General features: G+C 42.6%; 1 protein-coding gene across 1 annotated transcript; it reads right to left on the bottom strand.

Annotated features, from left to right (window-relative positions):
- Positions 1-1,589: 1,589 nt before the first annotated feature.
- On the bottom strand, positions 1,590-17,489 carry Dsn1 (DSN1 component of MIS12 kinetochore complex). Its single transcript, XM_048349145.1, has 11 exons — positions 17,321-17,489; positions 15,810-15,857; positions 15,190-15,510; positions 12,281-12,354; positions 11,289-11,361; positions 10,184-10,271; positions 6,880-6,939; positions 6,417-6,494; positions 4,229-4,373; positions 2,743-2,830; positions 1,590-2,017 (listed from the first exon to the last, which is right to left on the bottom strand). Exons 2-11 carry the CDS (start codon positions 15,841-15,843, stop codon positions 1,914-1,916), a joined length of 1,065 nt encoding a protein of 354 aa, XP_048205102.1. The 5' UTR covers positions 15,844-15,857; positions 17,321-17,489; the 3' UTR covers positions 1,590-1,913.
- Positions 17,490-17,573: the final 84 nt, after the last annotated feature.

Genomic DNA, 17,573 nt, shown 5'->3' on the forward strand with positions numbered 1-17,573 from the left:
AACAAACCCAAACAAAAAATTGCCACACCTTATGACGTACTGCACCTTTGGGGAGAGAGGTGGTTTATCCCTAACTTTATAAAGAAACTCAGAATATCATAGAAATGGAGGGACCAAGGGTGAACACAGATAGCAGTAGTACTTACTGGACACTGTGTTGAACATGAACTATATACAACTTGTGGGTAGGGAAAGAAGAGAAAACTGGGAGAGAGCAAGGAAGGGGTGACAATGTTCAAAAAGAAAGTACTTGCTTGCCTTGCATCCATGAAGCTCCGATTCCTCAGTACCACATAAACAGAAAAAGCTGGAAGTGGCACGTGGCTTAAGTGGTAGAGTGCTAACCTTTAGCGAAAAGAAGATCAGGGACCGTGCCCAGGACTGGCAAAAAAAAAAAAAAAAGTACTCTTTTATCTGACTTATGTACCTCCCTTTGTACATCAACTTTATATTAACATTAAAAAATCAAATTAAAAAAAAAACAGAATAAGAAGACTCACTCTAAGCTCTACACTGTGTGATACCACTCTGCTTCAGAAACAGTAGGTCATTTACATTACTCCTGATCCTTAAATGTTTTTCTACTGTGGACAATATCTGTTCTAAAGTCTTCAAACTAAACATTACTCTCAAATTTAGTTCACACTTCACTCCCATTTCCCCACCTGTATTTCTGTCTAGTTGAATTCTCCACTTGCTATCACAAATTGGCTATTAGCTTCCCTGCTGTTCTAAACCTGTATTGTTTTAATTTAATCCTTATGGTATCCCTGAAATATAGATTCTACCATTCTTCCAACCTTACAGACAAGAGGTTAAATGACTTCTTTTGTCATAGGAAGTGGCAGGATTGGGTTTTTGAGACACAGGTTACCTATCAACTATACTCCAGACACCATGAGCAACACATTCCATTCATCCACCTAGTGCAAGATTTTACTTCTCACCTCAACCTCAGCAGCAGCCTAACCACTCTGTATATCCACATCTTGCTTACTTCTATTACCCACAGAGCAGAGAGTGACTTTTTTCAAAATCAAGTTCAGGGATTGAGCATGTAGCTTAGTGGCAGGACACCAGTCTACCATGTGTGAAGCCTTGGGATTCACTCTCAGCACTAAAAAAAGAAAAAAAAAAAGTAGTCTTATCCCTTAGTATTAATCAGAAAGCTCTCAACTCAATATAAAAACTAAAGCACATGACATACATTAAGATATTGGCAATGAGTAGTCTTTTCTTGAAAATTGGACATTTGTGAACAATGCTCCATGTTCTTGGCCCCTAAAAATGATTCGTTAAACATGGTCCTAACTGACGGGTTGTTTTAAAAGCTGAAAAGCATATCCACAGTAGGGTACAGTGGCACATACCTATAATCTTAGCTACTCGGGAGGCTGTGTTGTGAAAATCAAAGTTTGAAGCCATCCTTGGCAGAAAAATCCACAAGATTTTATCTCCAATTAACCACTAAAATACCAAAAGGTGTGGCCCGAGGGAGTAGAATACTAGCCATGAGTGAAAAAGCCCAGGTGAGAGCCTGAGGTCCTATATTCAAGTCCCAGTACCAGCACCCAAAGCAAAACCAAGTGAAATAAAACAAAAATACATTCATGAGGTTAACAGTTCTGACCATGAAGGATATTCAACAGAATGAGTTGCTGGTTCTGAAGGACATTTCAAAACAGAAGCTTCAAGCATTTTGAACATTCCAGGAGAAAGTATGTCTACAAGATTCTTTTGGATGCATAAATTCCATCACTCTGAAAAAAGTCCAAGTATGCTGCTGTCAGCCAGTTATCCTCAAGGGCACCACACAGAACTTTCCAGTCCAGAATGCCACAGAGTCACCGCATGCTGGGCACTCTTCCTAGTCCCATCTTCTGAGTATTTCATGGCAGAGGAGCTGGGTAATGTCACTGATAAGATGGAGAGCACTGTGTGGTAGGAGGGTTCCGTAGGTGAAGTTTGAGCAGTTTTCGAGCAGGTGAATGATCTAATTGTTCCATGCTTCTCTTCTCTGCAGAGGAAAGTGAAAAGAAAAAAAAAATTACTGGAAATTTAATGTGTGTACACTGTCAGACAGTGAAGGCATCACAACGACAAATATGAGGTTGTCTGTCCTCAAAGAAAGGCACAATGATAGCGGTAGGAAAGCCAGGATTTATTGTACCAATATAAGTAAAAAAATGAGAAGGTAAAGATGTGTATAGCAAACAGCTGGGAGCTGAAGACAGTCAGGAAAAGCTATGGAGGTATAATGTAAGTATGATTTGGGGGATTCTTGTGAATTGAAGAGTTGTTCAAGGGAGCACGTTCTTTTCTGTCTAGGATCTGACACCCCACAGTTGATGGAAAACTTCTGTGGAATATACACCCACACACTTCCCATCCATCAATGTACTACGTATTGTGGGGAGAAAAATTAAATCACTCCATACAAGCCTCATCCTGAGAACCGTGGTGCTTGCTCAGAAGGGCAATTTAAAACACAGTGGTTGGGCTGGGGATATAGCCTAGTGGCAAGAGTGCCTGCCTCGGATACACGAGGCCCTAGGTTCGATTCCCCAGCACCACATATACAGAAAATGGCCAGAAGCGGCGCTGTGGCTCAAGTGGCAGAGTGCTAGCCTTGAGCGGGAAGAAGCCAGGGACAGTGCTCAGGCCCTGAGTCCAAGGCCCAGGACTGGCCAAAAACAACAACAACAACAAAAAAAAAACACAGTGGTTATCAGGCACACTTACCGAGCTGTACTGACACCTTCTGGAGGCATTGGGTACTTTCATCCATGAATGCCTGCAGCTGCTTCACTGATCCTTGGAGCTCATCCATCTGTAGGCAGGAGACAGCCATGAGCTGAGCTCCATGGCTTTGCGGATGTTTCTCACCTACAGGAGCTTTGGGCTAGCTGCTCTTTACAGCCTGGAATACTTATGCCAGACATTCTCCGTGGGCACTTCCTGGCTCTATGCAGCAGGAGGCTGACCCCACAACCTCTTGATTGGATGTATCCAACAGGAAACCCCGGTGGGAAGGAGCTGATTGAGGCCACACTATTATTACTCAAACCTGTTTCCAGACAGGTCATTTTGAGTTAGCGATATACTTCATGTGGAGGTCATGGCTCCGAAAGCAGCCAACTACTGGAATCACCCCCCAGATTGCACAATAATGGCTCTTCTCTCTAGACAAAGGGTTAGTATGAGCTCAGTTACCTTAAAGCCCCATGTTACTTCACTAACCGTGATTCCCTGAGATCTATACCTTTATACAATCTCTGAAAATAATGCTGGGCATTGGTGGCTCATGACTCAGGAGGCTTAGATCTGAAGATTGTGGTTTGAAGCCAGCTTGGGCAGGAAAATCCACAGAGACTCTTATCTCCAATTAATCCTCCAAAAAGCCAGAAGTGGAGCTGCTTAAGTGGCAGAGAGCTAGCCTTGAGCAAAATAAGTCCAGGGATAGTGCCCAGGCCTTGAGTTCAAGCCTCAAAACCAGCACAAAAAATAAATACGGCTTTGAAAAGTCCTCGAATTACTCCCTCCCAAATATCATCTGCTTCCTGTTGATATGAGGGGTGATATCATACTATCCCCCTAAATGTCCTCAAGTTATTAAATAGCCACCTGGGAGGGCCTTCAAGAATTCTCTATGTAAAATAAAAACTGTGGTCTTTCCTATATTCTCTGCCCCCTCCCTGCTTTTCTAGTACTCACCACCCCACATGTTCACCAAGGTAGAGTTGAATATCTATCTGTATTACACATATTCTTCATTATTCTTAATTTCCAAGGATAATGTATAGTTTGAATTGTGAATGCCCTGACAGGATCATATGCTAAAGGCTTGGTTGTTAGCTAGTGGTCACAGTGGGAGGTGGTAGAACCTTTAAGAAACAGTAGTAGAAGGAAGTGAGGTCACTGGAGTGTGCCTTTGCAGGGGATATTGGGATCCTGACCTCGTTCCCTTTCTGTTTCCCAGCACCACTCGGCAAGCATCCTCCAGTAACACACATTCCAGCCATGATATACTGTGTGTGGGGAAAGGCCTAAAGCAATAAGGCCAAGTGACCATGGACTGAAACCTCTGAAAACGTGAGCCAACATAGACCTTTTATCCTTATCAGTTGACTATGTCAGACATTTTGTCACAGCAATGGCAAGCTGACTTAGAAAGGTGAAAGGTAGCAAGGTGCAGCTGGATAATTCAAATAAACTCGAAATAACTTACCACCAACTCCATATAATCAAAGACTTGGTTCTGGCTCTGTAATATTTTCTGATAGTCAGGCTTTGTGTTAAGAACTTCACTTTGGGAAGACTCAAGATAGGTTTTAGGGCCCATGTTTACTTCATTGATTTGGGTTTCAACTGAGCTAAGAACAAACAATAAAATAAAATACTCGTATGGATGGAAAGTTTGTGAAAATTAATGATGATTTTTTTCATAACACCTACAATTTACTGAGTACTTCTTAGGTTCCAGACACTGCTAATCAGTTTATTTTTTATTTTTTTGGTGCCAATCCCGGGGCTTGAACTCAGAGCCTGGGTGCTGTCCCGAAGTTTTCTTACTCAAGTTTAGCACTCTACTACTTGAGCCACAGCTCCATTGCCTTTTTTGGTGTGTAATTGGTAATAAGAGTCTCTCAAACTTCCCTAACCAGGCTGCTCCTGAGTAGCTAGGATTACAGGCATGAGAAACCAGTTCAGTTTACGTTTAGTCTCATCCAACATTCGCAATGATTCAATGAGGCAGGTAGAAATATATATATATATATTGCCAGTCCTGGGCTTGAACTCAGGGCCTAAGCACTGTCCCTGGCTTCTTTTTGCTCAAGGCTAACACTCTGCCACTTGAGCCACAGCGCCACTTCTGGCCGTTTTCTATATATGTGGTGTTGGGAAATTGAACCTAGGGCTTCATGTATACAAGGCAAGCACTCTTGCCACTAGGCCATATTCCCAGCCTTAGGTACAAATATTATACACATTTTCAAATGAGGATTCTCAGATTCCAAGAGATTAAGTGACTTTCCCACAGCCATAAAACTAAGAAGAGGTAGTCAAGATCTTAGAAAAGTCTGTTTCAGGAACATTCCTCTAAAATTCACCATAAAAAATTTTATTCTGGGCTGGGGATATGGCCTAGTGGCAAGAGCGCTTGCCTCATATACATGAGGCCCTGGGTTCAATTCCTCAGCACCACATATACAGAAAATGGCCAGAGGTGGCGCTGTGGCTCAAGTGGCAGAGTGCTAGCCTTGAGCAAAAAGAAGCCAGGGACAGTGCTCAGACCCTGAGTCCAAGCCCCAGGACTGGCCAAAAAAAAAAAAAAAAAAATTATTCTAAAGCTGTCACCTTCAACATTATCTTCATAAAGTGTATGTATGGAAAATGTCCGGATGATTCCCAATGACCATCACCGCATGGACAGGGCAAGTTTTTCAAACCATGTTTGTCAAATGTCCTTTCTACTTGACAGAGTATTAGTAATCAGGGTTTTGGCTAACACTTAATAGCTGGGTTTCTAGCTAAGAATTGGTTGGAAAAAACAACTGAATACTGGACATGATGGGGAGAGACTGAGCTGATTTTCTTTTCTTTTAATCCATTGTGGTTCTTGAACTCTGGGCCTGGGTGCTGTCCTTGAACTCTTTAGCTCCAGGCTAGTGCTCTACCACTTGAGCCACAGCACTGCTTCCAGTTTTCTGGTGGTTAATTGGAGATACGAGTCTCACAAACTTTCCTGCCCGGGCTGGCTTTGAACTGCCATCCTCAGATCTCAGCCTTCTGAGTAGTTAGGAATATAGGCATGAGCCCCAGCGCAAGTAGATGTTTTAATTCACACTTGACAGGCTGGGGATATGGCCTACTGGCAAGAGTGCCTGCCTTGTATACATGAAGCCCTGGGTTCAATTCCCCAGCACCACATATACAGAAAACGGCCAGAAGTGGTGCTGTGGCTCAAGTGGAGTGCTAGCCTTGAACAAAAAGAAGCCAGGGACAGTGCTCAGGCCCTGAGTCCAAGCCCCAAGACTGGCAAAAAAAAAAATTTCACAACACACTTGACAGAAGGTTTATGTGAGCTCCAAAGATGTGAAGTGTTTCCAAAGGACATATCACTAGAGAAAAACATTTAGAGCTAGACTTTTAAGTTAAGCTTACTCTAGGATTTGAAGCTATTCCTTAAAAAGTATTCTCATTTAAAACAGAGGGCCGAAGACAGTGATGGAACGTGCCCCTTTTCTCCCTCAGTCTCCATTTATGATCAGAGTACAAATGTACACTTAATAGAATCTTGATGAGCAGCTTGAACAAAAAGCTTGTCATTCCTTTGTACTAATATCCCAGAAACAAGCTCAAATCAAATTCCACAAGATTAGAAAAACAAAGATCCTCCAGTTCCCAGTTCTAACCTGGATATTGTTTCTGGCAGTGACTCCTTCTGGTAATGCAGCAAGAGCTGATCCCAGGTATGACTTTCTAAAGAAAACCTACAGAATTGAAAGGAAAAAATTCAGTTAACTTTTGATCATCTTATTCTGAATCACTCCAATAATAAGTACATTAGGCATATAATCTGGTTATAAAATATTAGTAAAAAGGTCATTAAAGGATTAGAAAGCTGGAACGGCTTAATGGCTATTAATTTAATTGAATTGTTAAAATCAAATTATTACCCTTACTCCCTAGACTCCATCCAATGAAACGAGGTATTATTATGGCCCACAAACATCTTATAAAAATATACACAGCTTCCTAACTTCTAAGGCCAATACACCAATATTGAACACTGCTAACTCAGTAGTTTTCCAAGGTTTATTTTTCTCAGATGAAGAATTCTGTTTTTTCCAATAAAAGGTCACTCCTTTCACTTACTTTGCTATATACTCCTTCATCTCAGCCACTGATGTTTCCAGAGAAAAATCTGCTGCTTTCCTGGAATATACATTGGATTATGAGTTTAATACGAATCAAGACCTATTTGCCCTTCCCCCCCCCCCCCCCCCCAGTCCTGGGCTTGAACTCAGGGCCTGGGCACTGTCCCTGAAGTTCTTTTTGCTCAAGGCTAGCACTACCATTTAAGCCACAGTGCCACTGTGGCTTTTTCTGTTTATATGGTATTGAGGAATCAAACCCAGGGATTCATTCATGCATGCTCAGCAAGCACTCTACCACTAAACCACATTCTCAGCCCGAACCATGTGCTTTTAATATGATGTCTTACATAATTTTAGTGGCAAAAAGACATGCTCATAGTTTTTTATCTTTCAACAAATATGTATGCTTGACTCTATCTCCCAGATTAACCTTTCTAAAAATAGTCCTCTAATTTTCTCTGTATTTAGAAACTGTAACTCTGCTGCATTTAGAAGAAAAGTCAAAACTCCTTAGTGTAGCACTTAAGTCTTCTTATGTTCTTGTTCTGCTCAGCTCATCAACTTGGATAATCCAGTGACTCAGCTCGGTTGGATGTTTAGTTCAATGAAAAAGAAGTAGGTACTAGGGACTGAAAATGTAGTTGAAATGGTAGAGTGACTCCCTAGCACACAAGAGGATGCTCCAATACCATTAAAACGTAGTGGTGGTAGTAATAGTAGTAATAATAATAACAATATTTATTTTTTAAGCTGGTGCCTAAAATCTTAGCTACTTAGGAGGCCAAGATCTGAGGATTTCAGTTTGAAGCCAGCCTAGGCAGGAAAGGCTGTGAGACTCTTACCTCCAAGAAAGTATCAATTAAGCTGTGGCTCAAGTGGTAGGGTGTTAGCCTTGAACAAAAAAGTTAAGGGACTGTGCCTAGGCCTAGTACACACACACACACACACACACACACACACACACACACACACCAGCAGCAACATCAGACACACACACACACACCAGCAGCAACATCAGACACACACACACACACACACACACACACACACACACACCAGCAGCAACATCAGACACTGAAGATACCAAAATATGGCAAATGTACTTGTTATTCTACCTAGTAGAAACAAATCAATAGTACCACAATTCTTATTTTCCTACCAGGGCTGATTCTGTGACATAGCCTCTACCATTTCTGGATAAGATACAGCAGCCTGTACCCAAATACACTGCATTAAAGGAACCAGGCATTGGTGGCTCACACCTGTAATCTTAGGTACTCAGGAGGTTGAGATTGAGGTTCAAAGTTTGAAGCCAGCCCAGGCAGGCAAGTCTGTGAGACTCTTGTTTTGTTTTTTGCCAGTCCTGGGGCTTGAACTCAGAGCCTGAGCACTGTCCCTGGCTTCTTTTTTGCTCAAGGCTAGCATTCTACCACTTGAGCCACAGCGCCACTTCCGGCTTTTTCTATATATGTGGTGCTGAGGAGTAGAACCCAGGGCTTCATGTATACGAGGCGAGCACTTTACCACTAGGCCATATTCCCAGCCCCCCCCCCCCTTTTTTTGTGTGAGACTTTTATCTCCAATTAACTACCAAAACACCAGTTAACTACCAAAACACAAGAAGTAGAGCTGTGGCTCAAGTGGTAGAACACTAGCTTTGAAGAAAAAAACAACCTAAGAGACAGGGACTAGGCCCTGAGTTCAAGCCCCATGACCAACACACACACACACACACACACACACACACCAATAAAATAATTTTTAAAAGGCTGGAAATATGGCTTAGTGGTAGAGTGCTTGTGAAGCCCTGGGGTTCGATTTCTCAGTACCACATAAGCAGAAAAAGCTGGAAGTGGTGCTGTGGCTCAAGTGGTAGAGCAGCCTTGAGCAAAAGAAGCTCAGGGACAGTGCCCTGAGTGCAAGCCCTAGGACTGGCACCAAAAAAAAAAAGAAGCATGCTATTCTAGGAACATATGGAAAAGTAGAACTTCATGAAGTCCAAACTTAAAACTTAGGATGTAAGACCAAGTGTATCTTATTTTTTTCAGCTCTGAGACTAAGACTTGAACTCAGTATCTGATGCTTTCATGCACTGGTTAGCATTCTACCAACTGAACCACGCCTCCAACCCCACGCATATCTTTTTTTGTAGGGCCCACAAAGGGCTGGGGATGACAGCTCCATTCCCTAGGAGTCAATGGTTTAAGGGGGGGGGGGTGGAATTTTAATTTTTATTATTATTTTTTTTCCTGAGGCTGAACTCAAACTCAGTATCTGATGCTTGTTTGCTCTCATCGGCTGGCACTCTCCAACCTAAACCATGCCTCCAACCCCAATGGCTGATTCTTTCTTTCCTTTTTTTTTGGGGGGGGGGAGGAAGGGTTAAATTCTGATAATATTTTTGCTTACCAAAAGCCAAAGAACATGAGTTTCTGTCATCTCAGATGGCTAGCAAAGCTCTACATAATGTGTTTCCCCCATCTTCCCATGGTTTTCTTCTTAGCATTCAGGTCTTGTATAAGTCAGCCCAAAGGTCAAAACATTAGGCCACAACAGTCACTATTTGTTGACTTCCTAAATTATCACTATCTGGAATCCCAATTTCTTTGCATTTGACTATCTCCCCTTCAGTATATAACAGGAGGAACTTATCATTACATCCTCAATATTTAAAAAAGGCTGGTACATACCAGGTGCTGATGTCACATGCCTATAATCCTAGGTATTCAACAGGCTAAGATCAGAGGATCACGGTTCAAAAACCAGCCCAGTCAGACAAATCTGAGACTCTTAGCTCCAATTAACCAGCAAAAAGGCGGAAGAGGAAGTGTAGGTAAAGCATCAGCTCAAGAGAAATAGCTAAGGAAGATCACAAAGCCCTGAGTTCAAGCACCAGTACCAGTAAACATTGGGAAAAAAAAACAAAAAACAAGCCAGGCGCCAGTAACTCATGTCTGTAATCCTAGATACTCAGAAGGCTGAGATCTGAGGATTATAGTTTGAACTCACCTCTGACAGGACAGTCTGTGACATTCTTATCTCCAATTAACCACCAGAAAAACGGAAGTAGAGCTGTGCTCAAAGTGGTAACGCATTAGCCTCACCAAGAGCTTAGGGACAGCACCCAGGCCCCAAGTTTAAGGCCCATGAGGGACAAAAAAAAACAAGCAAAAAAAATCTCAACAACAAAAGAGGCTGATACGTAACAAGATGTTGGGTAAATGTTTACTGAGCAAAGAAACAACTGTTTAATAATAATGAAGACTTAATTCAGTTATATATCAGAACAGAACATTGCTTACTCTTTTGACTTTTCAAAGCATTTTTGTAGAGTTCCATCATTGTCCAGTTTGTCTACAAAATGCTTCAATTCTTCAGAAAGAGAAGATGCTAGAGAGAATATATTTATGTCATAAAATTAAACATACAAAATTTCCCAATGAGCCTCTTAAAAAGAAACTTAAAACGTATTCCCAGCTCTAAAATCTTCCATGACATTCTGACCCTCTCTCACACCTAAAAAAGTGGTGTAGGTATGCAGAATTCATCTTTTATCTCCAATGGACCACAACAAAAAAAGATCTGGAAATATAGCTGGCTCAAGTGCCAGCCTTGAGTGAAAAAAAGACTAGCACGGGCCCAAAATACATAAGACTCTATTTTAACAGAAATTGGGCATGCCTGTCATCCCAGCTATATCAGGAAATATGAAATAGGAGGAGAGAAGTCTACGTGCATGCCTAGGAATAGGGAAGATCCTATCTTAAAATAACCAGTTATATAAAGGGCTTGAAGAACTGCTCCACAGAAAGCCTGCCTAGCAAGCGTGAAGCCCAAAGTTCAAACCTTAGTACTATCATATAAATAAATAAATAAATAAAGTGCTCAGTACACTACTTGTAATAGAAAAAGACTGAGATTAAAAACCTGAAAGTTAAAGTACTAGTAAATCAAATATTGTTCATTTATGTAAGGGAATATTAGATGATGACCAAAAATGCCAAGGTAGCTCTATATGTTATATGGAATAATCTCCATGATAAATTATTAGGTTAAAAAGAAAAAGAAGCCAAGTTTGGGACAGGGTATAGCTCAGAGGTAGAATGCTTTACTTGGTATACACAAACTTCCAGGTTTGACCCCCAGCCCCTGGGAGAGCTGAAGTACTGAATAGTACAGAGTATCAAATCATATAATACTAACGAATATTTGAACAAACAATACAAATCTCTCTAAGAATATACAAAGGAAACTGGTGGGGTGGGCACAGCTGCCTCTGTAAAGAAGTTGAGATGGGAGTTGGGGTAAGGAGATTACTTTCTATTTTCTTCTGAGTTTGAGGCTTTGGCTGACCCCCAAGAAGGGTCCAGGGTCAAAGCACAGTTTGTCTATTCTTCAGTAACTTACCTTTTGCTCTAAAACTTTCCATACTGAAGCCCTTAGTGTCCCTTAGGAAAGGTTCGAGTTTCTGAACAGAGAACTAAACAATGAAAAACATTTTTAGTACAACCACCTTAATTTTCCAGACCAGCCCAAAGTTCATATAACTTCATGTTATTAAAACGGCAAACTAAAATATGATTCTTTTTCACATAAAACTTTTCATATAAACAAATAGATAGGAAAATAAAAACTCTCTTTATTGCTCTGATTACCATTTTGATTGTGATTTTGTGTGTGTGTGTGTGTGTGTGTGTGTGTGTATATGTGTATGCTGGCCCTGAGGCTTGAACTCAGGGCCTTGGCACTGCCCCTGACTTCTTTGTTCAAGGCTTGTATTCTTCTGATTTTGGTATTTTGGTTTTTGCGTTTTTGTGGTGGTTAACTAGAGTCTCATGGACTTTCCTGCCCAGGCTGGCTTTGAATCATAATCCTCAGATCTGAGCCACCAGTACCTGTTACCATTTTGATGTTTAATTCAGGAAAAAGTGGTCATTTAACTCACATGAATTATTTACTTAACTAATGTTCCATAAGCATCAGTGAGCCATATAACAAACAATCTCACTTTTGTACCAGTGCTGGGGCTTGAACTCAGGGCCTGTCCCTGAGCTCTTTTGCGCATGGCTCCACTTCTGGCTTTTTTGGAGGTTAACTAGGGATAAGTGTTTCATGGACTTTCCTGACTGGGCTGAGCAGCTAGGATTCCAGGCGTGAGCCACATCCTGTAATAACTTGATTTTACCTGCCTTAAATTCCTACCATTTAGTGGCCACACTAGGGAAATCTGTAAGCTATTTAAGTAATGGGAGCAGCAGAAAGCTGGAACCAAACAATAACTTAGCTACTGGAATTAACTGAGAGGAACACCTTTTAGTTCATCACACAGTATTAATAACTTTGTAGTTACAATAAGAATAAACAACAACAAAAGCACTTTGCAATCACAAGACTCTCACCTGGAAACTGGAAAACAGGAGAGCACTAAGCCTTTTGCTTTCTGCTAAGTCACCACTGATTGACCTGCTGAGCTCTGACAGAAAATAACACCATATTTAAAGAACTACACACACACACAGCAAAGCAACAAAACAAAAATTTCTTCTCTATGACACAATCCAACTTAAGGTAAAAACTATCTTCTCTGATTAAAGAGAAAATTCTAATCTTTCCAGGATCACTAAGGAATAAAACAATCTTTTTTTTTTTTTTTTTGCCAGTCCTGGGGCATGGACTCAGGGCCTGAGCCTGTCCCTAGCTTCCTTTTGCTCAAGGCTAACACTCTACCACTTGAGCCACAGCACCACTTCCAGCCTTTTCTGTTTATGTGGTGCTGAGGAATCGAACCCAGGGCTTCGTGCATGCTAGGCAGGCACTCTACCACTAGGCCACATTCCCAGCCCAGAATAATACAATCTTTAAGAAATGTTATTAGGGGCTGGGGATATAGCCTAGTGGCAAGAGTGCCTGCCTCGGATACACGAGGCCCTAGGTTCGATTCCCCAGCACCACATATACAGAAAACGGCCAGAAGCGGCGCTGTGGCTCAAGTGGCAGAGTGCTAGCCTTGAGCGGGAAGAAGCCAGGGACAGTGCTCAGGCCCTGAGTCCAAGGCCCAGGACTGGCCAAAAAAAAAAAAAAAAAGAAATGTTATTAGGGTCTAGAGGCATGGCTCAAAATGGTAGAGCACCTGCCTAGCAAGGGCAAAGTCTTGAGTTCAAACTATAGTACCAGCCACAAAAGAAAACAGTAGTATCTTTTGACACATTATATTTAAAATCTTGTTTGGTTAAATAAGATGGAAAAAAAAATTAACTTTTTATGATTCAAAGAAAGGAGATGAAAACATTTGAGCATTTTTATAGTTGGCACTGACATATATGCTTGAAATGAATTGCCTCAAGAGTCTTCTATGAACTATGAGATCCATTTTAAAAATGGGAACCTGAAGCTTGAGGCCAGCGACTGGAGGAGCCTTGGTTCAAACCCAAGTCTAATATCAAGGTCTGTTTTCCCACAGGTAGCATGCTGCGTCTCTGTAAGGACCTAATTTAATAGCTAGCACCCATTGAACATTTGCTACATAAAAGGTGTTTCCTCCTCCACTATACACACCTGGTTAGCCCCAATGTGATGACACATTACAGAGACATAAAGGCCTGATAACGGAAACTGAATTGGATGGGCATTTTATGTAATTAGATCACTGAATTCTCAAAGAACAGTAAGATGTAAATATTGTTTTTCAACTATGTCCATTTAAAAACAAATTAATACTCAGCAAAGGAGGTTTGTTTTGGGAATACTAGCTCTATGTGTCTTTTTTTTTTGGCCAGTCCTGGGCCTTGGACTCAGGGCCTAAGCACTGTCCCTGGCTTCTTCCCGCTCAAGGCTAGCACTCTGCCACTTGAGCCACAGCGCCGCTTCTGGCCGTTTTCTGTATATGTGGTGCTGGGGAATCGAACCTAGGGCCTCGGGAATACCGAGGCAGGCACTCTTGCCACTAGGCTATATCCCCAGCCCTCTATGTGTCTTTTTTGCCCTCCAGCTTCATTTAGCTTGTCTCTTGATTCATTCTTAAAGCTCTGAGTCAGGAAAAACTGGATTGTTTCTGTGTATAACCAAAGAAATCTGGCTGGTGGCCAAGAAAACCAGAAAATAACTAGTCTTATCACACTGATGATTTCAAATCTAAATACTCTGGAATAGATGAAGGTAGGCCTAATCTTGAGGAACTACTAATTTTTCTTATACATATAGAAACCAAAGCAATATTCTGATGTGCTATTTTTACTCACTTTATTTTATACATCAGAACACACGGAAATATAATAATTCTTTAAACGTAACCACAATAGCTTAATACCTGAAAGCATACTACGTGTCAAATATGTATACACACTATGTTCTACATCAACTCAATCCTCACATAACCCTATAAAATAAGCATTACTGACAACCTTGAAGGCAAAGAAAGACCAAGACCACACTAGACTTTCTATATCACATCTGGTACTTTGATGCTGAAATCTAATCATTCATTATAAATTCACACAAAATCACATACAAATATGGCATTCCTAAAATGTATGACTTCATTCTACATTTTTGTTCCTTTATGCATTTGGGATTAAACCCAGAGCTTCACACATGCAAAGTATGCACTCTGTCAATGAGCTACCACTCCAACCCTATTTGAGATTTTATTTTTTGTCAATTGTGAGGCTTGAACTCAAGAGCCTGGGCACTATCCCTGAGCTCTTTCACTCAAGGCTAGTGCTCTACCACTTTGAGCCACAGCTCCATTTCCAGTTTTCTCGTGGCTAATTGGAGGTAAGATGGCATGGACTTTCTTGCCTGGGTTGGCTTCAAACCTCAATCCTCAGATCTCAGCTAGTCAGATCTTTTGAGTAGCTGGGATTACAGGCATGAGCCACCAGTGATCAGCTTGAGATATCTCTATTGTGCATTTTCCCTCTGAGTTATTTCCAGTTATAAAGTCTAAAATCAGGCATCAACCCATTGACCTGTTGTTCCACTTTAGGGTCTGAGGCAGCAAGCCACAAGAAGGACTCTCTACTGCCTACCATTCTAACTGGGGTTGAGTGCTCCAATGAAATAGCTATAAAACTGAGCACTTACTAGGTGCGTAACATCAGAACTTACAAAGGCAGACCATCCCCACGTGTAAGTAATATTATCCTCATCTTACAGGTGAGGAAACTAAGGCTCAAGGACCTGACATAACTTGTTTCAAGTCACATAGCTAAAGACAGTAGCAAAGGGGCATCTAGTGTGCTAACTTTGCCATTCCTCTATTTTTTTTTTTGAGCTGGAATCTCACTGTCTAATGTACACAACACCCCACCTGTAATGCCCTGGTGAAAGGGAGGTAGTGACTTCCGCCGGTTTACTTCTTTCATACTTGCTCGTCTCCAGGATTGCCTTCTGTCTCGAGGACGAACAGACTGTTCTTGAGGGGACAAACGAAAGGACCTCAACAGAAGTCCTTCCTGGTGGCTGACATCATAACTTGCCCCCTTTTCAGGGCTAGAGCCAAGGTGACTTCTTTCCTTTGAAATGCGCTGAGTCGTCTCCAGGGAGGCAGATGATTTAGCAAACATTTCCACATGGTTGAGACTGGATTGCAATGGATGATCATGAGTCTTAGCCATCTCTGATTCCTCTTCTAGCATTTGTTATAGAAAAGTCAAAATACAAAATCAAATCCATCACAGCTAAGTATCTGAGATAAAAGATGAGACCTGAGGCAAGAGGACCAGTTAAACCCAGGAGGAGTTTGGGGCCAGCCTGGGGGTGGGGGTGGGGCAAGAGCCAAGAAGAATGAAAGAGATCATAGTTACAGTGAGGAAGCATAAACATAGGAATATGTGATTCCAAATCTACCAGGAGCCAGGCAAGGATTTTGTTAGAGCTCAGAAGCCTGACCCCAAGGCAAAAGGTACTGAATTTCACTACAATACTTACCTTCTGTGATATCTGATTTGGTCACTGAAGTCATCCTGGATGAGAAGTCTGAAAATAAGAAAATGAGGTCATCTTCTCTCCACCGGAGCATTACTATCCCAGCACGGGCATTGTGCTCTCCAGCCTCTCTTAGCTGCCCTTACCCACTTCTACCACAGAACTACCATCTGGAGTCCCTGCCCCTTATTCTGAATGTCTACAGAACTTATTGCTAAAAGTACTTGTATCTCAGCATGGCGCCAGTGACTCACACCTGTAATCCTAGCTACTCAGGAGGCTGAGATGTGAGGATCATGGTTCAAAGCCAGCCGGGTAGGAATATCCATGAGACTTTTATCTCCAATTAACCACCAAGTGGCTCTGTGGCTCAAGTAGTAGAGTGCTAGCCTTGAACTGAAGAGCTCAGGGACAGGGCGCACTACCGACAATAAATAAATAAATAAAAATAAAACTTCTTTCTCCCTTAACATACATCCTACTTTACCTCCCAATTATTCTGTGTCTACTTAATTCCTAGTTTCGTTGATAGCATGATGAAAACAGATTACTCTTTACTTTGTATTCTTAGCTCTCTGGAACCAAAGTCCTATCCACTAAAGTCCTATCCAAAGAAACTCTCCTCTATGCCCACTGCTCCAAGCTGAGTTCAGGTCTCTTAATTTCTACCCTCTCTGTCCACCCCACAATCCAACACTGCTCCAGCCCAATGCATTCCTACAGACAGCTGCGGAACATTTTTCTGAAGGATACTCAACACCTTTCCCTAAACGAATCCCAGCCTACCCATTCTAGCTCCCTCCTTACACTTGAACTCTGCATACATCTATCATCCCACTCATAAAACATATTCTTCTTTCCCACGGTGGCTTAAATAGGAAACCACTTCTCTTTGTCAGATTTGGGGGCCACGTCCCGTGACCATCCTATATTACTGGTTGTATAATGCCTGTTTGCATGCCCAGCATCTGTCACAAACAACTGACTTGAAGGGCGCCCCTGAGGGACACGACTGAAGCGTCTCTTCATCTTCCATCTTAGCTCTCCCTCCCTGCAGACACTTCTAGGTGGAGATGCTTAGTAAAGAGAAATGACTAGATGAAGACAATATGAAAGGGTTAACAGGGCAAAGAAGAGTCCTTCAAGGATCTAAATCCCCGTAGTCCCTGCGGCTATTACAAAGACTCAAGCCTGACCAGCGGCAGCGAAGGCAGTCGTTTCCGTGGGCTTCCACGCCGCCGGGCCCTGGGCCGGGAGCCCTCTCCCTAAGTGCAGGCGCCATTCAACACTCCACCCGCCGGCCCCAAGCTCCTCAAGGCAGCCAGCCCCGGGGCACCGGTGCCGTCACCCGCTGGGGACGACTCGCCCCGCCCCCCAGCCTCGGCCCGGACCCCGGCTCCTTTTCTTAAAACTTTTCTGGAGTCTGGGCCGCCATCGGTGTCCGAGGCGTAGCCCGCCTCGGAGCGGCTTCCATCCGGAAGATCGCGGCATCCTGGGGACCCCCCAGAGGCCACCGTCGGGAGCGGGGGGTTCCGCGGGGCCGAGGCTAATTAAGGGGTTCACTAGACCATATCCGGGGAGAGGTCGGCGACTTCCAGACCTCAGAGCGACGCCTGTCCAGCCCGGAGACCCCCCCCCCCCAATCCCTGAAATGCAAGGCCACAGGGTCAGTCGGCTCTGCAGCCCCAGATCACCTCAGGACCTCCGGCGCCACTTCCGCTCCTCTCAGATGGGTCTGGGTGCGCCGTTTACGTCACCGCCACTTCC

This window comes from Perognathus longimembris, chromosome 6 (assembly GCF_023159225.1).
Source record: "Perognathus longimembris pacificus isolate PPM17 chromosome 6, ASM2315922v1, whole genome shotgun sequence".
NCBI lineage: Eukaryota > Metazoa > Chordata > Mammalia > Rodentia > Heteromyidae > Perognathus > Perognathus longimembris.

Excerpts from the sequence above, each read along its gene's own strand:
- Dsn1 (XM_048349145.1), bottom strand. The coding sequence starts at position 15,843 with ATGACTTCAGTGACCAAATCAGATATCACAGAAG. Across the intron at positions 12,355-15,189 it reads CTTTCACCAGGGCATTACAG|AGCTCAGCAGGTCAATCAGT; the intron begins GTGGGGTGTTGT and ends ATTTTCTGTCAG. Across the intron at positions 10,272-11,288 it reads GGAAAGTTTTAGAGCAAAAG|CATCTTCTCTTTCTGAAGAA; the intron begins GTAAGTTACTGA and ends TATTCTCTCTAG.